Raw genomic sequence first — 23,945 nt, forward strand, 5'->3', positions numbered from 1 at the left:
GATATTTAAAAAATTGACCACCTCACGTTGACGAATAGCTGCTTTTTCTTTTTAAGTGGCTGTTCAAAAACAGACACCATATATAGTTTTTTTTTTTAAATATACCGTGTAAATATACGGCATATCCATCAAATGATTGTTTTTTGTACATAGCTCAAGTTGTCCCTTACAGAACTAACTGTTTTTACGTCGCTCTATTATATTCAATTGTTGTTGTTTTTTTTTTTGTTGTTTTTTTTTTTTATCTAAACTTGTGAACTCATGATCAACCAACAGCACTTGGTCTTTTTCTTTTTTCTTTTTGCTTGGCAGAAGAAGGTGTGTTTTGTTTTTGTTTTTTTGCATCATCGTCGTCCATAACGAGATCAAATAAAAATGTAAATATTGCAGCAAGGTGCATATTGCAGGAGAGCCTTCTCTTGAGCTTGCTGTTTCTTTGTTTGTTTGTTTGTTTTCTTTCCACACAACCCAATTAAATTGGGTACACTTGCAAAGACGAACCAGAGCCAAAGCATTAATGCTCTACATATTTGAAAAAATTCTAAAAATACTGGAAAATGTATACTAATATTAGGGGGGGGAAACCTAAACAAAAAATGCACAAATACAAGATTAGAATAATTTGAATACATAAATAAACAGAAAATGCATGAATGTTGGGAAGAATTACAACAATATGGGACAAAAATACACATAGACTAAAATACAAAAATGTGAAAAATACACCAATATAAGACTTCAGAGTTATGGAACAAAATAGAAACAAAAATACAAAAATGTTATGTGATAAATACACACGTTATGAAAAGAATATATAAATAGGAAAAATAAATTATAAAAAAAAATAGTAACAGAAGGAAATATACCAAACAGTTAGAAAATAAATGGCATTTCATAAAATATGCAAATTAGATGAGAACATGCAAAACCATTAAACAAAAATGAGAAAAATGCATCAATATAACAATAAAATAGACAACGGGGAAAAATGTAAAAAAAAAAAAAAAATATATGATGAATACAGAAATAGGAGAAAATCTATATTACAAAAACATTTGACGAAAAGTATTTTTTTTAATAGAAATAAATGCTCAGACAAATACTAAAGTATTACAAAATAGACAAAAATATGAGAAAATATACAAACGATAAAAATGCTAAATTATTAGACAAAAATATGTGAAAAATGCACCAATTTAAGAAAAGTATTAGGAATTGGTGGAAAAAATACGAAAAATATTACCTGACGAACAGGATTAGTTTGTGGAACAATATCATCATCATTTACTGGAAAAATGTAGAAACGGTGTCAATGTAATTCATGGCTCATTCGCACATAGTAACAAACTACTGTCATTGTTTTCATTACAATCAACATAGAATGAGAATATATAAAACGGCACATTAATATTTGATATGATAGGAAAACAACAAAAAAATGCTAAAATATCAGGAAATTAATACAGAAATATTGGGAACATTTTGAAAATGTATAATTTAGAAAATAATGTGAATAATTATTAGACGAAGTAATTGAAGAAATAAAAAATATGTATTGGATATATATATATATATATATATTTATTTTTTATAATGTATTTTTTAATCAAATATGCATTCCCATTCGAAAATTCCAACAACGAGAATGCTGTTTGTGTTGAACCGAAGGAGGGCCGCTGCACAGGGGGCTGTTCCGTCTTCCTGACTGGTCCGTCCTCCCTTCACTGCCTCAGGAGGCTGTTGCTCGTTGTCAACCGCCCTCCCTCCCCAAGGAGGAGTGCACTTGTTCCTCGGGAGTCATCATCACCGGCGCTCGCCGCTACTGTCATCGGCAAAGGTGATTAAGTGCGACCATTTTAAACCTCTCGTCTGCCTGGAAAGTAACACTTTAAAACCTCCTCACAGGTAAGACATTCAACCATTGCGACGTTTGACGTGCGGGCGACATTTTGTCTGTGTATGTGTTGGTGTTTTTTGGGGGGGGTGGACAGTTGTTAAAAAGACGAAGCGAAACTGGCTAGCTTGACCTGTTTGCAAACTTCAAATGGGTTTATAAATGGGATATATATAGTCTCCTTCTGTTTTGTTTGTGAAATATACTTTAAAGTTTAAAGAGTTTATATTGGTGTCGGTTGACGTGAATGGCTAACAAGTCTACACACAGTAGCAAACAGGTAGCCGAGTCACCTGCCGACCTTACATTCGCCACCTGTTTGTCTTCTCGCCCGAAACTGTCGATTTAAAACAACACCCTGCCCGGTTAGTTTACTTCTTATTCTTGTATTTGTTTATTTACAGCTTTTGTAGTCGACATTGTGGTGACCGAAGGCAAGTTTTGTTTGTTTGTTTTAATGTTTGGGTCTCGTCCCAGTTTCATCTGTCATGTTGCGCGCGGATTGATACTCAGAAGTGAGATTGAAAAAATGTAGTGCGTTTGTCCATGGATTCAAATGGCCTGAAAACAAACAAACAAACAAAAAAAAAAAACACCCAAAAATGTCGGGGAAAAAGACAGAAATATTAAGGTGAATACAAAAATCTTACAACACATTTCTTAATAATCGGGAAAAGTAAAACATTATTTAAAATGAGTACACAAAAAATATGTGAAAGTGCAAAAATGTCAGAAAAAATACGATTTTTGTACAAATACAAAACAATACAAATTGACCAAAAAAAAATGCACATATTTGGAATACATATATGAATATAAGCTAAACATCCCAAAATGTTTCATGCAAAAATATTTTATAATAAAAATAATAAAATAAAATAGTTTATATATTAGAAAATAATATAACTTAGATGAACTTAGACAAAACACACATTTTAAAAAATAGCTCAGAAATACATAACTATAAGGATGAACTGCAACTAGATAAAATATGTATGTACCCATATTTGGAAACAGTAGCAAAGTATTTTTATTAAATGCCAAAAAAAGTATAAAATAGTGTCTGAAATTATTCAAAAATAAAGGAGAAAAGTTGTACAAAAAAGTAGCAATTGACTTTAAAGTCCTAAATTAGATGATAAACAAACAGGTCGCACCACCACATTAAAAATACTCTGCTCTTCAAGTACCACCATCATGACCGACATTAAAATACAGTAGAGTAGTAAACTTCAGTGTTTATGGGGGGAAGAACATTATCGTAGTTTGAACATTTCATTGCACTAGTCCAACGTAGTTTCTATAGTTGTGCCGATGTAAAAAAAAAAAAAAAAGAATAGATAAAAGTGTCAAAATACTGAGGATATGAAATGGTGGGACTGGTCTAGACATGTCTGGATATGGCTGAAGTTTCTGATTCTCATGCACACTGGCTGGCTACTATGTTAGCTACAAGAGTTGTCTCTATGAAAAACGTTGCCAAATAATATTGTGTTCAACTTTGATTGACATCGTCAAAGACTACTATTATTAAGTGTCGTAGTAATGATGTGGTTGTAGTTAAATTGGTGTGCAAGTAACTGCCCCGCATAGTACTGAGTAGGGATGAAACTGACGTTTGTTGGTTAGTTAGTTAGTATTGCCGATGTTTGAAATTGTCGTTATGGTTAATAGTGTATTTGGCGTGTCTGCGAGTAGTAGTTGTCTTTCGGCTTCTCCCATCATGTGTGTGCCACAACAGCAAACAAACGGACAAAAAAGATGATGGGAACCAGAGAAGGAGAAGATATAAGAGGAGTAAGAGATGAAGAGGAAGAAGATGCACAAATTGTTCAGTGTATATTTGTTTAGTATGTTTGTCATTGTTTTATCTTTTTTTCCCATCTTCTTTGTTTTATTTTGTAATATTTTCTATTTCTTTTATCATTTATTTTTTATCTGTGTTTTTGTCTAATGCAATATAGAATAATACTGGTATTTTCTAAAAATGAAGTCAAACATTTTAATTATTTCGTTTTAATCTAATATTGATGTTTTTATGAAATCGTTTTGTAACGTTTAATATAATAGTCATGTATTTTTTCATATTTGAATTGTGTTTTCTAGTATTTGTGTAAAAAAATGAGACAAGATAAAACATTTGAAAACTTTTACATATTTAATATGACCAATAAACTATACAACTCAATTTTTTTTTTTTTATATAAACTGGTGTAATGTGCTTGTACAAGTGTTCACACCCTCTTTGAACTGAGGATGTGACTGTTCAAAATTATCCATTCACATTCAAACTCATTAAATGGGAGTCAGCTCACACACGGCACCATTTAGTGCCTCTGATTAACCCCAAATAAAGTCGAGCTGTTCTAGTAGGCTTTTCCCTGACATTTTTGTAGTCACATCCCATGGTCCGCAGAGCACTTTCATAGTATTCGAGCGATCTAATTGTTTAAAGGTATCAGTCACGAGAAGCGTACAAAAGATTTTCCAAGGGATTAAAGAACAGTGAAGAAAAAATATGGCACAACGGTGTCATTACCCAGAACTGGACATCCGTCTGAACTTGGTTTAAAAATAAAAAAAGAAGCAGACCACAAACTAGTCAGGGAGGCTGACAGTAACAGTGAGCACTGCAGAAATTTCTTGCAATTACAGGTTCTTTATTTATGTATTTATTCATTCAACCTGGGCAGCCGCCTGGTTAGCACATCGTCCTCACAGTTCAGAGGTCATGGTTTCAATTCCGAGCTCCGAACTTCTTGATAGAAGTTTGCATGTTCTCCCCATGCCTGTGTGGGTACCGTAGGTGTGAGGGCGAATAGTTGTTTGTCGATATGTTTATACCCCCCCCCCCCCCGCCCCCTCTCGCCCAAAGTCAGCTGGAAAAGGGCTCCATATGAATTATAGCACAGAAACCTGGCATTTGAACCGGGGTGTATAGACTTCTTATATCCACTTTATCTTGGTTAGTGAGCTAATGGAATCATGCATTTATGTCACCGAATTTAAAACCTCTGCCAGTTTCTACTAGTGAACAAACAGTGTGAACGGACACATTTAAGGTGACAAGTGGAACCCGAGAAACAGCTTTTTGTCCCGAGTTTTGCGTACAGTGCAGTGTTTGCCATGTGCGCTCTGCAGCGGGCCACCTGGCAGACTCGCTGTTCTAGTTCTGTGTGTTGTGTTGTTTTTGTGGGGGAATGACCTGTATTTCACGCCGCTTTTGAGGTGTGGCCGACTGGCCGCCCCCTCACGTCAACAGTGTTAAAGGGGGAGACCTCAACGCCACAAATGTGATACAGGGTCAAAAGCTCTCATGTACTTCACTGAGGAACTTTAAGCATCTTAAGAAGCTTTTTCTTATAATATTGCGACTTTATTTTAACCAAAATATATACAACATCGCCTTTATTATCATAAAATCTGTTCTATTTTTAGTAATATTTCATTTATTTCTGTGATGTATTTTCTTTGGGGGCTGGCTTCACTGTTTTTTAATTCTATTTAATGTATACAGTTTTGTATTTTTTGATTCACTCATTTCTTTGAGAACGGGCGTCACTGTTGAGTTGATGTTTTTAAGAGATTTATTTCCTGCAGGATGGCTTCACTATTTTTAATTTCAATTATCTGTATGCATTCATTTCATTCTTAGGGTGACTTTACTGTTTTTACTAAATTGTGTTTTTAAAATTAATTTGTTAGGGGATGAGTTCACCATTTTTAATTCCATTTGTTTTCTTTTATTTATTTAATTTAAGGCAGCATAACTACTATATTTAGTCTTTTTTTATTAATTTGTTTGAGGATGGCTTCACTATTTTTTATACATTTCATTTATTCATGTATTTTATTTAAAGAGACCTTTTACCATTTTTAATCAAGTTTTTGTATTATTCAAGGATGGCTGCACCTTTTTTAAATTTGTTTTCTTGTGTTATTTTGGATATAACGTGAGCTTTACTGTTATTTTTTATTTATATTTTGTAATGTAATTTAATATCAATGAAGAATTGCTTCACTATTTTTTGTTTTATTTACTTATTTATTTTTATTTTGTAATTTGTTTATGTATTTCATTTGAAGGTGGCTTCACTATTTCATTTTTTAAAAAATCTTTAATTAATTTGGTTCATTTTATCTGGGAACAGTTTCATTGTTTTTAATGAGCAAATTAATCTTAGCGCTTTTAACTGTTTGTGTTTCTTCAGAGGCATATTTTCCCCCCAAAATTGAAAAAGTCATAAAGTCACAGAAAGCATAAATCAAAATGTGTGTTTGCGTTTGAGGTGTGTCTGCCTTTGAACTACTGTTGATTTTTCTGGGCTCCGAATAGCCTGATACTACCTCAAGGGCTTGTAGCTTCTTGCTATTAAGATCAGCATGATGATCAACCACGCTGAAAGTGGAACATCTTCGAGTTGGCGGCCACGACATGTGGCGTTGTAGGTGACTTTGATGTCACTTCAAATGGCTGCCATGCGCTCATTATGAAGACATTAAGATGTGCACGCGCCGCGCCCTCGTCAGGTATGAGCAGATAAAAGACGACTGCGGAACCGCTGTCACATCTGCGCCCTCGCGGCGTTTTCCACAGTGCACTTCCAGTGTTTGCTGGAAAGCTGGTCGGACCTGAGCTCTTAGCAGGTCGCTGATTTTGCGTTACGCCGCGTTGTTTGGATTCGAGCGCTCTGCTCTTGTCTCCCTTTTGCAGGGAGCTGCCGTGTCAACACATTGACGCGACTCTAAATTATTCAACCCCTGCTCTCTGTTATCTCTCTGGGTTCAAGCGACCGCTTGAGGCAGATGGCCGACCGACACTGAGATAACTTTTGTTCGCATCTGAGCCAATTTTAAACCGCATTGCTAACCAACACTGAAGAAATGACACTGCTAGATTGTCGTCAGTGTACGGCTTGTATCGCAGTGTAAATTTACTGTCCCCTGAAAACAACTCCGTGATTAACCATTAAGGCTTAAACTGCTGGCCTGGCAAAAAAATTGAGTACACCGCTGCGCAAAATTCACTCAATAGTGTCACCTGGAAAGCTAAAAAAAAAATTTGCCCCAACATGAGTTTCATCAATAGATGCAAAATGGTGTGCACGTTAATCATAACTGGAGGCATGAAAAAGGCTTAAGGACCCATACACGAAATTGAACATAAAAACGGCAATTGTGTTTTGAAGCAGCCATTTTGGGTGAATTCCAGGGCCTGTACTTTGATGAACTCTTCACTAGTCCCCCAAATGAACCCAAATTAGTATCAGGTATACCAAAATTGTGAAGACTTCCATCTCTTTAGCCTAATAGCATAATTGCCAAGTCATTTGTAAATGTTTTCTGAAAACAAAACAGGAAAACACAACAAATTAATCTGTAAGAAGAGGGTAGTTTCCTTGATTCAATTTTTGCGGATTACCATGACAAATTACAAATGAACACACATTTTGAGCAAGCACGTTGTTAGTTTTTTGATATTGTCACAGTAAATTAAAAACGACTGGCAATTATGAAACTAGGCTAACAAATTGTAGGCAGATAATGGTCTCAAACTTCAATGAAGGGGCGTGAGGGTCTGTTTCTAAATTCTTGCATCTTGAAATGTTTGAATTATTTTCATTGATAAGACCCAACATGCTGTATTTCCTCCAGTAACTGCTGTTGTTTTTATGGACACCTCAATTCACTTAAAACAAATGAAGCCCTTCCTCAAATAGACGCCTCCCTTTTCCCATCAGAAAAGAAAACAAAAAACAATGTACTACTCTCACTTCTTCGACGGATGATAAAGTGTTGACCTGAGCCCAATTTGAACTGCATAAACAGTCTCTCAGATTAATTAAAGTGTGGAGGTTTGACGCATGTCGTAGATATCATCATCACGTTATGTGGAGACGAATGGTGTTCCATTTGACTCTCAACATTTGGTTGCTCCACAGTGTTATGTGCGTCCACGTTGATCTACAGTGTCTGCCTCGCTTCTTGCCATTTTGCTGCATTTCGCCATTTGATTTGGTTTTAGTAGACTCCAGTTTCACTTACCATAAATTGTAAGATACCGAAGTTGAGTAAATAAGCACCATTTGCGGTATTTGAAGTTGTTTTCTTTTTCATTTTTTTCTTGCTCAGTGTTCCCAATGGCATCCCTGGCTTCTTCTGGGTTCCAGGCATGACAGTCACCCCCACCAAAGACAAAGCTCAGCCCGGTTCATCCTCGTACAAGGACACTACAACAAGCTTCAGGTGTGCCGGTAGCCGTGACTGATCAACTGGTTTCTCCTCATACTTTACACACATTTCACATCCCACACAAACTGCTGACGAAACAAACGCAAGTTAATTGTGGGAAGTCTTAAGCCAGGTTATGTGTGAACTTTGAGCAGCTTTTTAAAATTTGTTGGGCGATCCCCTTTTAGCAATGTTAGCAGTTTAACATTTCCCATCTCCCCACAAATAGATCCGGTCCAGCACGGATGGATGAGGTGGAAGGCTTGTGGGGGAGGCTCGTCATTGAGGATGCCGTTTCCCTGGCTGAGCCCATCAACCTGGATGGTTAGCTCCTTTTTGGCACTGGGATGACAAAGTGTCTTTTTTGGGGGGGGGGGGGGGACTCTTTGTTGGATTTGGAAAGCATGACTGTTTTTAATTTAATAATAATATTCCATGTTATTTCGGGTGCCTTTCACTCAAGGTCATGTTACAGGTTTAAAAGAAGATAAAATAAAATTAAGAAATACAAGTTGAGCAAAAAAATAAAAAAATACAGCAAAATAGTCCAATACATAATGAGCACTAAAATGTAGCAGAGTAGTCTAAAACAGTGTTTCCCAACCTTCTTTGCACCGCGGACCGGTTAGGAGTCGGCATTTTTCTGATTGACCGGCTGTTCCTGGTGCGTCCACTGCGGGCGCGATGCAGGAATGGGGGTCGGAGGTATTGTAGGCAGCCAGACCACACTGCCGTTCCATAGCTCCTCAATGAGAGTAGACTTTGAACTCCGTAAAAGTAGTTCTACCTGTGTCGAGCCTACGACTATATCTATATTAGAGCGGACTTGGTGCGTGATAGTTAACTGTTTCGATAAACCCGTATTTTAAGTAGGACTCCTGATATAGTGTTGTTTTGTTCACGAACGTTTCGCTTAAAAGAACAAATCTTTTCAGTGAATGTAATGAGCTGAATTATTTTATGAAACGATTTCGTTCTTTGCGCTCTGCCACCGTTAGCCAGCCCACTCCGACCGGAAACAGAAGCGTTCGGGCCGGCTGGGACCGGAAACGGAAGCGTTCTGTGCAGTCTCGACGTGTCAATAGAGACGCGCAGCTGTTGCGGCGGAGAAGATCCGGTAAATTTTCTAAATAAAACACATTGACACGCAAATTGAACAATACAACATAAATTATATAAATTGGTCATTCTTTCTCTGCGGCCCGGTAACAAATGCCTCACAGCCCGGTACCGGTCCGCGGACCGATGGTTGGGGACCACTGGTCTAAAAAATAAGAATAAATACGAGATAAAAGGTGGGAGAGTGTTCTTAAGGTGGGGGGCTGAGCGGCTGAAGGCTCTTGACCCCATGGCGATGAGATGAGCAGGAAGGAAGTGGAACAAGTTGAATGGGTGGGTCTGTTAAAGTGAAGGCGGTTGGCATGGTACTGAGGGGTGAGGTTGTTGATGGCTTTGAATGTGAGAAGGTGGCTTTTCTCTGTATGAAATTCGGTTTGTAATGGGTAGCCAGTGAAGTTGGCGTAGGACGGGTGTGATGTGACTTATATGACAGGGTATTGTCAGAATGCAGGTGGCAGAGTTTTGAACCAGTTTCAATTTAAAGATGGATTTGCCCAGTAGGCCAGTGAGAAGTGAATTGCAGTAATCAAGACAGGATGTGACAATTGAATGTGTAAGAGTGGCAGTGTTGTTAGGGGAGAGGAATGGACTGAGAAGGGAAGTGTTGGAGGGGTGAAAGTAGGCAGACCGAGTGCTGGAGTTAATGTGTGACTGAAATGAGAGAGTACTGTCATGGATGACACCCAGACTCTTACCCTGGAAGGAGGGGGAAACTGAGGACTTGTCGATCTGGAGGGAAAAAGTGCTTGTTTTTGAGAGGGTGTATTTGATGCCAGTAAAGACAATTGGTGTTCTTTCACTGTTAAGTTTGAAAACGTTAATGGCAATACAGGATTGGATTTCCTGCAGACAGTCTGTAAGAGAAGTGTGTGAATGGATGGAGGTATGTTGGGTGGACAGGTAGCGCTGTAGCAGTGGAGATGAATGTTATGTTTGCAAAAGATATGACCAAGTGGAGGATCTAGATTAAGAAAAGAATCGGACCAAAGACAAAGACTTGGGGAACACCGGAGGAAAGGGGGGAACGCTCTTATGTGAAGGATTTTGATTAGATGAACTGAATGTGGTCAGAAAGATATGAGGGGAACCAGTTAAGTGCAGTGTCAGAAATTCCAATGGAAGTCTGTTGATGAGTGTTCAGTGTGATATTGTGTAAAAGGATGAAGTGAGGTCAAAGAGGATGAGGATGCAAAGGAGTCAGGAATCAGCAGCCGTCAGGAATCAGCAGCCATCAGGAGGTTATTGCTAATTTTGATTAGTACTGTTTCTGTGCTGCGGAATGGGTAGAAACCAAATTGAAATTGTTCATATAGATTATTTTCAGAAAGGTAAGCATTGATCTGTGATGCAACAGTTCTTTTCAGTTAACAGGAGATTGGAGATAGGGCGGAGGTTGTTGAAGTTGTTGGGGTCAGCGGCAGGTTTCTGGAGTATTGGAATAACTACAGCAGATTTGAGAGATGAAGGCATTGTACCAGAAGTGAGCAAGGAGTCAACAAAGGCACTTATTAAAGGTGTCAGCGAATGAACATAGGCTTTGACAAGACATGTTGGGAAAGGGTCGATTTGGCAAGTGCATGGTTTAGATTTGTTAAATTCTGGTTATAAGCAGCAGAGGAAAGTTGTGCGTAATGCATTGTTTACTAGGGAAAAAATAAGTTGTCTGTTACCCTCACTTGTGTTGCTTGTCTGAATACTAGTTGGATTTAGCAGTGGAGCGCATGTCCTTATAGTCCAGAATGTGAGAAGTGTTAATTTTTTTTGTGGCGAGTGTGACAAGTTTTTCGTAGTAGTTGACGGACGCCCTTTGGCTTTGAGTTCAGGTGTGAACCAAGGAACAGAGTGATGAAAGGAGACGGTCTGAGTTTTCAGGGAAGCAAAGCAATCTAGGAGGTGGTGAAGTCCATTATTGTAGTGTGTGAGCAGTTCATCAGGGGTGGATGAGTAGCTAATGCTTGGAAGAGAGCAGTTAAATGAATGTCCTTATTATTACTGAATGAAATACAGTAAGACTGTATTATTTGTTTTTTGATAGTGCTCGAATGACATTAAATGAGACAAATGATTAAATTAAATAACATTAAATGAGTCTTTTTTTAGAATGCAAAATAGGGGAGTATGCACGTCATACCCCTAGTGAGTGTCAGTGTGTATCCTCCAGATGGCCATTACTCTTTGCTGCGAGGCGGGCTGGAGTGCGACGGTCAGAGCTTGGAGGGCGAGTCTTGGAGTGCGGCGGCCGACCCGGACTACCTGAGAACTCTGGACCGGGAGGCTGTTAAAAGACAGGATGTCATCTACGGTACGCTTAATATCCTAACACCGTACCACCTTGTCTAAACTGGGAATACATGTGTGCTGTTCCAGAAGCAGTGACTACTGTGCCATTTATCTTTTCATCACTTATGATAATTGAAAATTACATAAACTTGACGGTGCTTGTAGTTACACAGTAGTAATTATTATGTCTAATGTTTTCTTAAAAGAACAGCCTCTGACTACAAAGATTGTAGTGTCGCAGTAAGTGTTGTGTTGAATGTAGTAAACTGAAGTGCCAGGGTATTTCGGTCTGCGTGGAACTATACCACTCTAAATTGTGCAGATTGTCGGCACCCCCCTACCGACCCTTGAGGACTTACCGCTACTGAAAAATGCAAATCAGAACTAGCAGACATTCCAACAGGTTCTTCCCTCTTGCAGTCAACTTCTTAAACAGCTAACCTACAATTCCAATGCAACATCCTTCCAATTTTTTTGTCTTTAGTTTGTTGTCACATTTCTGTCGGGCCCATTATACATTACTCGTGCACTCACTGTAGTAGTCTCGCCACGCTGGACTATTTGCAAATCTGTTGTTTACCAATACTGGCCACTCATGCCAGAGTAGCATCTGCACCACTTGCACACTGATTGAGGAGTATCTGCAACATTTGCACAATCAACATTGTTCCAGATTATCGCACTACTAGTCACTTTAAACTGCACACACTCCTTGAAGTCTCGGCACCCTTTGCACAATGGTCATTGCACCGGATTATTGCAATATTAGTCATTCAAACTGCTCTAAGTGATAGAGGACTCTGCATCGTTTTGCACAATTGTCAAAAAACACACGCGCAAAAAATAAATAAACATGTACCGGCATTACCAGATAACTAGCTACTCTTTATTGCTCAGTGACTGTTTTTTTTGTCAATGTCTTTATGTCTCAAAAGTGTTCTCTGTCAATTGACTGTCTGTTGTCGTACTAGAGCGGCTCCAAATACCGGAAACAAATTCCTTGTGTGTTTTTTGGACATAATTGGCAAAATAAAGATGATTCTGATTCAATGTATCCTTAAATAATACCTGACCTTCACCAGTCAGCCTTGCATTGTAGTTTTTTATGGGGGAAGCATTTGAGGAAAAAACTGATTTACTCAATTCTCGTAATATTCCAGTCATAATCTTAAACGTAAGGTCGTATTATTTTTTTAAGGATAAAAAGTCGTTGTTTTTCAATGAAACAGTCAGAATGTTATGATGATTTGTATTTTTTGTGTCAATTCATATTTTTCTCATTTCTTTTCGAGGAAAAAATTTCATTTGTAAGAATAACTTTTTCAATCAGTATAAAAGGTTTTTTTAAAAAAAAACCTCTTATTTAGTATTGTTTTCCAGGTAAAAGGTCTGCAATTTTCTTCTAGATTAAAAATTCATAATATTACAAGAATAAAGTCACTTCTTTAATTGGGGTGGAGAATTGTTTTTTTTCTCAAGGAAAAACTCAGAACATTGAGAATTTAGCCTTTTTTGTTGTTGAATAAAGAATAAAGCCTTTGTTTTTTTCGAGGAAAGTTTTTAAATTCTATGAAAATTAAGTTGTATTATATTTTTTATTTTACAATTCTGATGGAAAAATGCGATGTTGCAAAATAAAATTTTAAATGTGATGTGAAATTTCAAATATTACCCACATAACATTAATACTTCTTACTTTTTTCTTTTTTTTTCCCCCCCCCAACTTAATAGTTGTAAGTAGTAGAACTAGTTGTTTTCCTGTATGGCCTGAATATACAAAATCGTAAAATGGATGCATTTTTCAATATGATTTTTATTTAGTTAACATACATTTTAAATATGTCATATTTGTCCTCTTATTTCAGCGTGACTTATTTTTTCTTAATTTGCCAGAGCTGATCCAGACAGAGATGCACCACGTGCGCACATTGAAGATTCTGCGGCATGTCTACATCCACGAGCTGCGGCAGTCCCTGTTGCTGGATGACGACAAGGTGGGAACACTGTTCCCCGGCGTGGACGCCCTGCTTACGCTGCACCAGCACTTTCTCGACTGCCTCAAGCTCCGCCAAAGTCAGAGTCAAGAAGAGGGCAGTCCCAGCAGCTACCAGATCACAGAGCTGGGGGACATACTCAACTCGCAGGTAGAATAGACTTTGAATGGCTCACAATCTTTTTTTCATAAATATCTTTTTTAGATACTGTATTTAATTTGATATTTTTGTAATAATTTCAATACCAAAAATTCCAGGGTATGTTTTTTTTTTCAATTTGTATTTATTTGTACTGTATGTTTTTATATATATTTTTATTGTATTTATTTCTATAATTTTTACATTTTAAATGGCAAAAATACAAATCAATGGATTTGTATTAATTTTTGAATACCATTTTAGAAAGCATTTTACAGTTAGAAAACAACAAGCTTTGTTTTATCCGCATTGAAAACAAGTTTTAGATACATGAATGAGTCCTGAACAGCTGCAGAAGCAGCAGTAAATTACAGCATCGTCGGCATAGAAATGCAAATTTGCATTGGACAGTCATTGATATAAATGACAAATAAGAGGGAGGGTTGAATGGCACAAATACCAAGTAAGGTTTTCTTTAATGTATTTTTATTTATTTATTAAATGTTTTATTATTTATTCATATGTTCTTTTATTTTAAATACTTTGATAACATTTAAAAATTAAGATGCTAAAAATTGCAAGACATTTTTATTTTTAATGTTACTTTTGATACATTTTATTTTCCAGTCAGTTATTTATTCTTGCATTCATTTGTTTTTAATTATAGATGTAATGAAATACCAATCAATGTGTTTTTTACATTTTATTTTGTTTGTTTTAACAATTTATTTATCATCATTTAAAATAATTAAAAATGGCAAAAATACCAAGGAAAGTGTTTATCTTTTCTTTTTTACCTGTGTAGTTTTCTGGCAGCGTGGGTGAAAAAATGAAGGAGTGGTACAGCGTTTTCTGCAGTCATCACACTGAAGCTGTCACCGTGTACAAGGAGCAGCTGCAGAGCAACAAGAAGCTTCAAAGCCTCATGAAGGTATGTGAGACGCTAACTCTTGGCCCAGCGTTGAAACCTGAGAGGCGGCAGAATTAGTTGTCTGACATATCTGGGCTGGGAGCCAACAGACGGATCAGTTTACTGCTGCAAATAATGAAATGCAAAACATGTTTAAAAGGGTCATATTTAGGAAAATAGTCTCTGGCGTGCCTGACGCCCACACACAGAGTTCCTCTCTCCAAGACTAGGCTGGGCCAAGATCCAGAGCCCCTTTCAAGCAACGCCGGATGACACGATAGCACTGTCATGTCAAAGCCAAAAGCTAAGCAGAGCTGCAGTGTTGGCACAGAGTAACAATAGACCCTTATTGTGTTGCTACACCACAATGTTGTTTTCATCCATGTTTATCTACAGTATATCTATGCCTCACTTCTGGCCATTTTGCTTCAGTTCTCAATTTCATTTGGTTTTTAACTTCAGTTTGACTTGATATGACTCATAATATACAATTAAGACAATATTGTTTAGTATTATTCCCCAAAACCCTTTCCCATCTGCAGTTGAGTAACTAACCACTATTTTGAGGCAAACAGCATTATCACCAATTGCTTCTGGTAAGCGACATTTGTTTGGCAACTTGTCTGGTGCATGTGCTGCATACATGGATCGCGAGACTAATTTCACTAGTGCAATTTAGCAGCCTTTTTTCCCTCTCACACAATGGGGTACTAATCGGCGTTAGCCTATTCGCAGCCCCCCGAGCTCCGCGTAATTGAAGCCGTACTTGGCATTTGCCCCACACTAGAGGGTGAGCAGTAGTTCATTTGCATGAGACAGAACCGCCTCCTGAAAGCAGGCTGAGTCTAGCAAGACTGAAACAAAAGGGTGGTGTAATTCTTGATTCTTGAGGTATTTTGATGAGCATGTTATTGAGATTGAAATTGTGGAAAAAAGCACAATGCAGGGGGGTTGTTAAGGCACTGTAGTTATATGTTTATTAACAGGCGTTTCAATATAGAATACAGGAGGTAGAGTACGTATGTACGAGGTACATCTGTATTCTACATTGAAACATACCTGTTAATAAATGTGTGTAAATATGTGTGTAAAGTGCACACCCTGTATGTGTACAGTAGGTTCTTTACTACTATTAAATTTGTGTGTCTTCTACCAGAAAATTGGTCAGCTGGCCCTGGTAAGAAGGTTGGGCATCCCTGAGTGTTTTCTGCTGGTGACGCAGCGTATCACAAAGTACCCTGTCCTGGTGGAGCGACTTATACAGAGCACTGAAGGTAAACCATTAATGGGATTATTATGAGAATGCAGATAGTTTTACACGCTATCCTACGCTAACAGAATCTCCCGCTCCTTTCAGCCGGCACCGACGAGCACGAGTCTCTGCTACATGGCTTGGCGGCCATCAAGGACACCATCTGTCAGGTGAACGAGCATGTCAGAGACTATGAGATGACCTCCCGACTCAGGGAGATCTGCTTGCGCCTGGAGCCAAAGTCAGTTGGCCGGCTGAAGGACGGGCGGCTGATCCGAAGGGAGGATCTGATCAAGGGAGCCCGGACGCTGCTGCACGAAGGCCTGCTCACCTGGAAGTCTTCTGGCAAACACAAAGGTTTAAACACCAATCTCTATTTCAGTTTGGTGTGGTTCACATTATTCCCATTGCCAAATGGTGTGGACAAATCCATATTGTACCACTTTACGGCTCTGGTTTTGTGGTATGGTGAAGTACGTGAGACCCTGTATCCAATTGATTCGGTTGGCCGATAGAAAAGTATCAACCGGAAATCCCTTTTCCAACTCGAAATCCCTTTTAAAACTGTCCAAAATAAATTCAAACGTGTGGGTCTGCAAATTAACTCCTGTGATGAATGGTGGTTCTTGCAATTAACATCTGACTTATTCTTATTATAAACTCAGGGTGGAAATTTCTTGTGGGAACAGTTTTAGACATCAGATAACAAAACACTTACCTAATGGGTGGGCTGGCACTCCAGACAGTTATTTGTATACGAGCCATTAAAAAGTCAAATTTCCATACGTCCCCTTTATGTATTCTAGACTTTACAGCGATTTTATCGGCCTTATCAGTATCGGTCGATAATTAGCATTTTATGCTGATCGGCTTTGTCATAATTCGCCGATCCGATCAATGTCCGTGATCGGCTCCCCAAAAGACATTTACTCCGCGTCGCCATCATGCACAGTATATTTGAATACAAGAGCTCATTTATTTTTAACCTTGTCGCATGTCTTTTGTCATAGTTCTGTAAATATCTGGCGGCCAATAAAGTTATTTAAACAAAAACAAAACAAAAAACATGTTGGCAGTGTGAAAGAGACAACACGTCTGAGACAGACAACACGTAATGCCCGGATCAGACTACAAGACAAATTTGCTCTTTCAAGATTGCACTATGTCAGACTACTGAAATAAAATCTTGTATTCCGATACCACCGCACCCCATTTTTTACGATCATTGGGCTTTATCTTGTCAACTCAAATGCGACCGGATACACTCGTTACTGTGGCGATGACAACAAGAGTGGATCGTGCAGACTATCTTATGAGGACAAAATGGGAAAAAAACATGTGTTAGTGGTCACCGGTGCCCATGACAGGAGAGGACGTTCGTTTAAGGCTTGAGGTGTGTTCACGTACTTTGAATACGATAACGGCTCGCAAGGAGGCAACAAAAACTTTATGTAGTCTAGCAAGCTACTGCTAGCACGAACGGTTGTACGTAAACATGCCGCCGTTCTGTCGAATCATGCATGTCATGTGGGTGAAGTAATTTAATTAAAAATAAAGTAATTTAATTACAGTAAGTTAGCACCCATTATTTCTGTCATGTAATGTTGGTTTGACCTGACTGATTAGAATACACGATCTGACTAGAGCAGTGATTTCCAACCTTTATGGGGCCATGGAACATATTTTACAATTGGAAAAAAAAAAAAATCTCATGGCATACCAACAAACAAAAATGCCACAAAAAGTGGATACATTAATTACTGTATTTACTTCCTGCCATCTAATAGAAGACCATTCATTTGTTCTGTCTGTCACTATGCCTCACTGGCATAAATAGAGGAACAAAGATACATTATTTATTGTAAAAACATTTTTAGCAATTAAGTAAACAAGTATATACAGTAAATGAAGAGGTCATTTAAATAGACACATTCCTCCATCTTGTGATCGGTTATCGGTTTTTTTTTAAACTCGCTGATCGGCCCCACAAATCCTGATCGTGTAAAGCTTAATGTATTCATTGTGCTAGCGAGAGGAGCTGCAAAGAAGAGATGTGCACAGACACATGAGAGAGTGATAGGCCTTAATTTAACTGCGTAATTGCATCTGTGGCAGCTCGTAGCTCATTATTTGGCGAGGAATACTTGAAGTTTAGTGGAAATGGCAGCCAGACGCTTCGTTGGAAAGGCATGACAAGCCCGAGATTTATTAAAGTAGATAATGGAAGCTTTTTCTTAAAATTCTTTACCACACATGGCATTTTCAGTTGGCATTGAAATAGCTTTTAAAAAGAATTGCAGTTCTTAATTAAGGATAATGTCAACATGCAATGCTGTAGGTTACTGGTGGGTTAAAATTGATCATACTTTACGCAGCTAATGCAAACTACTGTAAAGTGTCTCTAGAGTTGCACTAGTACATGCATATAGAGCACTTTGGCTCAACCGGTCTTGCTACATATTCGAATGTCACTGCCTAAATGTCAAACATTTCAGATGGATAGAGATAAGATATAATTTTTCACAAAAAGCTTATCAAGAGCATGTTTGGAAATTCAATCTGACGCTCTCACTGCGGAGAGCGCAGTGTTCAGAGAGGCAGCAGGTGCTCCATTTTCTATGAATTAAAAAAAACTAGCGTGTTGGCTATTGGCAGGGATACGTCAATGCGTGCGCCATATTGAATGTGTCAGTTCTGCCTGCAAACATCTCGTCCTGCCTGACGCTCTGGCCGCTCTGTCTCCTCGTTTAAAGCGTTCCGGAGTGTAGAGAACGCGCTTGCAGTGAATTTCCGAGCGTAACCTATATTAGACTCCCGTCTGAGTTGAAAAATCAGTGACTTAAATGATTTTCTGCAGACATCCATGCTGTGCTGCTATCAGACATGCTTGTTCTGTTACAAGACAAAGATCAGAAGTTTTTTTTCGCTGCTGTGGTGAGTGTTGCCTCAAAAAAATCTAGTTAATCTAGCTTTAAAAAGCACTCAGACTTGCTGTGTTATCACGCAGGATAACAAACCACCAGTGATTGCCCTTCAAAACCTGATTCTGAGGGAGGTGGCCCACGCGACCAAGGCCATGTTCCTCATCTGCGCGTGTACCTCCACACCGCAGGAGGTGTACGAGATGTACGAGCTGCACACCGGCTCCAGGGAGGAGCGCTTTGCCTGGATGGCCCGCATACGGGATGCCATGAACCGGTGAGAATACTTGGTTGTCTGTATGTGCCCTGCGATTGACTGCCGTCTGCTTCAGAGTGTACCCCGCTTCTCAGCCAAAGTTGGCTGGGATAGGCTCTATCTCACACATGACCAAAATGAGGAAGCCCTATCGGAAATGCATTGATTGATTATTTCTAGTCGCAAGGTTTATTTGTATTGTGCAAGGTAGCGGTTATTATGAATAACTGCCAAGAAGAGAGAGAAAGATCACAGTTACAGTGAACTCCTGCTGTTAGCACAGGATAGGTACCGCAAATAGTGAAAATCTGTGAATAATTGACGCTCATTATAATTGAGTGGGGGGAAAAAAAAAAAAATTCCCTCCCAGAAAAAAAAATTACATTTGAAAAAAAATTGAATAAGCAGGGGATCAGCAAAAAAATATTGCAAATAAGCAGAGGGTTCTGCCAATAACGGGGGATAGCTTCCACCAAAAAAATCGCTAATAGATGAATCCGCGAATGTTGACCCGTAAATATGCGGGGGTCCACTGTACATGTAATGTACATTGAATGTGTATTGTGGCCTTTTTTGACTAAAACGTATTCTTAGTCATTTATTTCTTTTGTGCAAGGGTGTTGTTATCCTGAAAAAATAAGGAGCCCTCACATTAATCATATGTTGTACTGTATATTGTATTACTCTCTGCCCAGTAAACAAATACTACTATTTAAGGAAAAATGCGAATGGTTGTTTGTTTGTATGTACCCTGTGATTGGCTGGCAACCAGTTCAGGGTGTACCCTGCCTCCTGCCCGATGATAGCTGGGATAGGCTCCAGCACGTCCGCGACCCTAGTGAGGAGAAGCGGCTCAGAAAATGGATGGATGGATGAATGGATATATTCCCTACTTCTTTGCAAGATGATACAGAAAACCCTCGTATATTCCAGTTAATCAACGCACTGATTATTATTAATTTTTTTTTTTAAACAAAACTGAATTATTCACTCTTTTTTTTTTTTTGCTCAGGCTGAAGCAATAAAAGTGTTACTTTGGCAGCATTTTAATGCCAAGGAACTGTTGAAGTGAGTTGGAAGAGCTTAATTTAGACAAAAACAGTGCTTCACTGCAATTATGTGGCATCTACACGACTGAGTGATAAATACTGTATGTCATTGTGCTCCAGTTGCTCGGAGGAGGACAAACTCTACCAGGAGGTGATGAACAGATTGCAAGACTATCAAGGTAAGAGTCATGACATTTTGTGCGTTACCATACTATTTGAAAATACCATTTTCTTTTTTCTTTTTTTATAATGATTAGAGCGTTTGAAGGTTAGGGACGAGCACATCAAGCAGTGCCTGTCTGAGAAGCAACACATCTTCAGCGCCATGTATGAGGACATCACCGGCAAAGAGAGCCCCTCAAGAGGGCTGTTGCTGCGAGGAGACACCACTGACATCCAGCAGGGTGAGACACTGCTCAAAGGAGCAATCCACGAAGGTAGGAGCATAATCTAAATTTGTATGTCTTTTGAGAGGAGTTCATTCTGATGGGGTTATTTATTTATTTTTACTTCATTCTACAGTGGAAAACCTTCAAAACCTGCTCTTCCACACAGAAAAAGACCCCAGTAAACTCCCGGGTGGCGATCATGTGTTACAGTGGAGGTCACACAGGAGAGCTGAGCACTGGGGCCCGGCAAACATGAAAAGTAAGATGCCTTTGGCACACTGGACTAATAAATCCACCATGTAACTTGCCAGTGGCTAACGGCAGACGCTAATATAGCAGTCTACACTGTGTTCCAAATTATAATGCATGTAGGATATGGGGGAAAATAACAGTTTTTCTGCTGATTAAAAGCATAAAGTAGTCTAACGCCTTCCGAAAGGAATGAAAACACTAAGATTTTAAGAAAATCATTGTCCTGTTGAATAATTTGTGTAGGACTCAAGAAAGCAAATGGGTTTGATCTGATGAAGGCACATTAATAAATGTCTCTAAAAATAATTATCATGCAAGACACCACACCAACCCAGGCTGCAGAAAATATCATACTAGGGAGGAAAAACTCATTGTGCAGCCACTGTCATCCCCTGACCTCTATCCTATAGAAAGCATGTGGAGAATGGACTGACTTAAAATTTCAATGAATGAGAGAGTTGATGGCGGTTAGATGACTGGTTAGAGCGTCAGCCTCACAGTTCTGAGGACCCGGGTTCAATCCCCGGCCCCGCCTGTGTGGAGTTTGCATGTTCTCCCCGTGCCTGTGTGGGTTTTCTCCGGGCACTCCGGTTTCCTCCCACATCCCAAAAACGTGCATGAATTGGAGACTCTAAATTGCCCGTAGGTGAGAATGTGAGTGCGAATGGTTGTTTGTTTGTATGCGCCCTGCGATTGGCTGGCAACAAGTTCAGGGTGTACCCCGCCTCCTGCCCGATGACAGCTGGGATAGGCTCCAGCACGCCCGCAACCCTAGTGAGGAGAAGCGGCTCAGAAAATGGATGGATGGATGGAGAGAGTTGATAAGGTTATGTTGAAGAGGGTTTTCTTTAACATGTAACTTGATTGGTAAAGATGTTTTTTGTCTCAATAGCATTATATTTTTTAAATCTCTATAATCACAGAACAATGGATCTTTACAGCCTATTTGTTTTTTTATTTGTTGTCATTGTGGTGTGTGTGTGTTTTTTTTTTTTTTTTTTTTTTTTTTTTTTTATATATATATATATATAAAAAGGCCTAAATATTAGGCTAGCGGGCCTAACATAATTGGGAGTGTTGAGGTTCTGCTGTAACCACTGCATGGATTTCAGCTATTCAATTTCTTCATTGTGTTGATTAGATCACATGTCCTCCGAAGGAGATGCGGCCGAGTGGTCCGGCAGCGGCGGTGTTGAGGCCGACGATGCTCAGCTACAGGAGACTACGTACTACTCTGAGAGCCAGGAGCAACCTGTCAGTGACATTAACAAAAACCTTAGTTCAGCCAACTGATGCATCATCTGAAACCTTCCTTTTCCTGTCTCACAAAGGCCGACAACGACACGTGGATGCCCGCATTTGCTTCACCCAACAGCAGGTTCCAGGCAGAGGTGACACTTTTCCTTCTGCACATTCATATGCTATGGGGTTCTCGGTTTAAGATGGCAGGGCTCGAGACTGCGACCACAATGGCCGCATGTGCGACCCTTTTGTCAGCGTGTGCAAGTAAAAATTTCATCTGCTTACACTTTCACGAGGGCATGTTTTAATGCTCCCTTAACACAGTTTCACTATACAGGTGCTGGTCATATAATTAAAATATCATGAAAAAGTGGATTTATTTCAGTAATTCCATTCAAAAAGTTAAACTTGTATATTCATTCATTACACACAGAATGATATATTTCAAATGTTTATTTCTGAGCTTAGTAATTATTAGTTGTTTTTTTTGCAGAGGATAAACAATATATGCCAGTGAGTATTCCTATATTGTCAGTCTCTTTGTTTTGCTGCACCTTTTTTATTGCCAAATATCCATTGCTTCAACGGTTATAATTCCCATCACATTTATAGTTTTGTTAGCATGCTTATAGCATTTTGAATAGTTTGTTAGCATTAAACTAACAAGCTGTTTACATATGTTTAGTTTTACAATACACATCAACTAGGAATTGTTCACTATCTGCCTGCTGTGACGTTTGTTGCTCAAATGTTTGTTTGCAACTCACGACAAAATAATCTGCCATGCGAGGGCTCATATTCCGAAACACTTGAGTTGGATCACTCGTAAATCCAATGTAGCGCTGTAGTTCACATCACTCTCATTTCCTCTGCAGGTGTATGACCGTGTCATAGGGCTAGCCCAGGGACTGTATACATTACAAGTAAGTCGTGAGCTGGTTTCCCACCACTACAATTTAAATTGTGTGACGATGATTATTTTTAACGTCTCTCCAACCCAGGTCATCGTGGCCCAGCAAGACAGTCAGATCGAGCTCCAGCACATTCTGCGGTGGCACGGCAGCAGACCGTCGCGGCCCTCCAGCAGCGCCTTGCTGGAACAGGAGAAGCAGCGCAACCTGGAGAAGCACAAGGAGGACCTGGCCAACCTGCACAAGCTGCAGGCGCAGCATCGCGAGGCGCAACAACGCTGGGAGAAGGAGCGCGAGCACCAGGGCGTCTACATGGAGGCACTGGAGGCCGAGTTAAGCCGGCGGGAGGAAGAGTGCGACCGACGTGAAGAGAAGCTGAGAGAGGAGAAGGCGCAGCATGAGAGGCAGTGGGAGAGCTACCAGCAGGGTCTGGAGCGCCTCAGGGAGACCACTAAAGCCGTGGAGAGGGAAAAAGAAACCCTGAATCAGGAGAAAGAACGTATCGAGGACAAGTTGAAGAAGTACATGGAGGCCGTAAATGCAGGGCACGGCAACTACGATGACCCGGTGAGTTGAACCAAAAAATAATGCAATCATTGAGCGCCATCTTGTGTCTCGTTGTTAACCTATAGGGCAGTTAATTTGACTCAGAACATACGAGACCGTCAAAAACTTTGCAGTCATTTGGATTTTTGAAAGGAAAGCCTTTTTTTAAAATGAATCAAAAATACCATCTAGGAGAGAGGTGTCATACTAATTGAAGTTCAGGGGCCACATACAGCCTAATTTGATGTCAAGAGCACTGGAGGAGTAAAATAAGACCATAATTTTACTTTATTAAATTTGATATATACTGAAAACAAAACAAATGGGCAGCATAGAAAGCAGAGTGCTAATGATCTGTGCAACATGTTTCTTCCCCAGTACATCAACATGTCTAATTACCAGTCGTTCAGGGGCAGCCTCGCCAATGTTGGGAACGGCGGCAGCTCGCGTCCGCACATCCTGGTGGCCAGCGCCCGCGACCCCAACAAGGAGACTCCACCTAAAGTCCCGCCGCGCAAGGAGAGCATGAGCGTCCCTCCTGCGGCCAAGCCTGAGCTGCCC

The 23,945-nt window shown here is 39.4% G+C and overlaps 1 protein-coding gene across 3 annotated transcripts in view; it reads left to right on the plus strand.

Annotated features, from left to right (window-relative positions):
• Positions 1-1,747: 1,747 nt before the first annotated feature.
• arhgef18a (rho/rac guanine nucleotide exchange factor (GEF) 18a) overlaps positions 1,748-23,945 on the plus strand; it is a 23,727-nt gene continuing 1,529 nt past the window's right edge. The window contains exons 1-18 of one of the 3 annotated variants that reach the window (XM_061695117.1): positions 1,748-1,905; positions 8,027-8,140; positions 8,355-8,449; positions 11,406-11,546; positions 13,418-13,668; positions 14,462-14,587; positions 15,723-15,840; positions 15,924-16,175; positions 18,676-18,752; positions 18,826-19,016; positions 20,165-20,223; positions 20,302-20,481; positions 20,567-20,692; positions 21,827-21,939; positions 22,017-22,076; positions 22,803-22,850; positions 22,929-23,405; positions 23,763-23,945. The exon at positions 23,763-23,945 is cut by the window's right edge and continues 142 nt beyond it. In XM_061695117.1, the coding sequence (XP_061551101.1) occupies positions 8,067-8,140; positions 8,355-8,449; positions 11,406-11,546; positions 13,418-13,668; positions 14,462-14,587; positions 15,723-15,840; positions 15,924-16,175; positions 18,676-18,752; positions 18,826-19,016; positions 20,165-20,223; positions 20,302-20,481; positions 20,567-20,692; positions 21,827-21,939; positions 22,017-22,076; positions 22,803-22,850; positions 22,929-23,405; positions 23,763-23,945 (2,571 nt within the window). In that variant the 5' untranslated portion in view covers positions 1,748-1,905; positions 8,027-8,066. The remainder of the gene's footprint in view (positions 1,906-8,026; positions 8,141-8,354; positions 8,450-11,405; positions 11,547-13,417; positions 13,669-14,461; positions 14,588-15,722; positions 15,841-15,923; positions 16,176-18,675; positions 18,753-18,825; positions 19,017-20,164; positions 20,224-20,301; positions 20,482-20,566; positions 20,693-21,826; positions 21,940-22,016; positions 22,077-22,802; positions 22,851-22,928; positions 23,406-23,762) is intronic. The other 2 variants (XM_061695118.1, XM_061695119.1) reach the window with 2 other exon arrangements.

Source organism: Phycodurus eques, chromosome 13 (genome assembly GCF_024500275.1).
Source record: "Phycodurus eques isolate BA_2022a chromosome 13, UOR_Pequ_1.1, whole genome shotgun sequence".
Taxonomy (NCBI): Eukaryota; Metazoa; Chordata; class Actinopteri; order Syngnathiformes; family Syngnathidae; genus Phycodurus; species Phycodurus eques.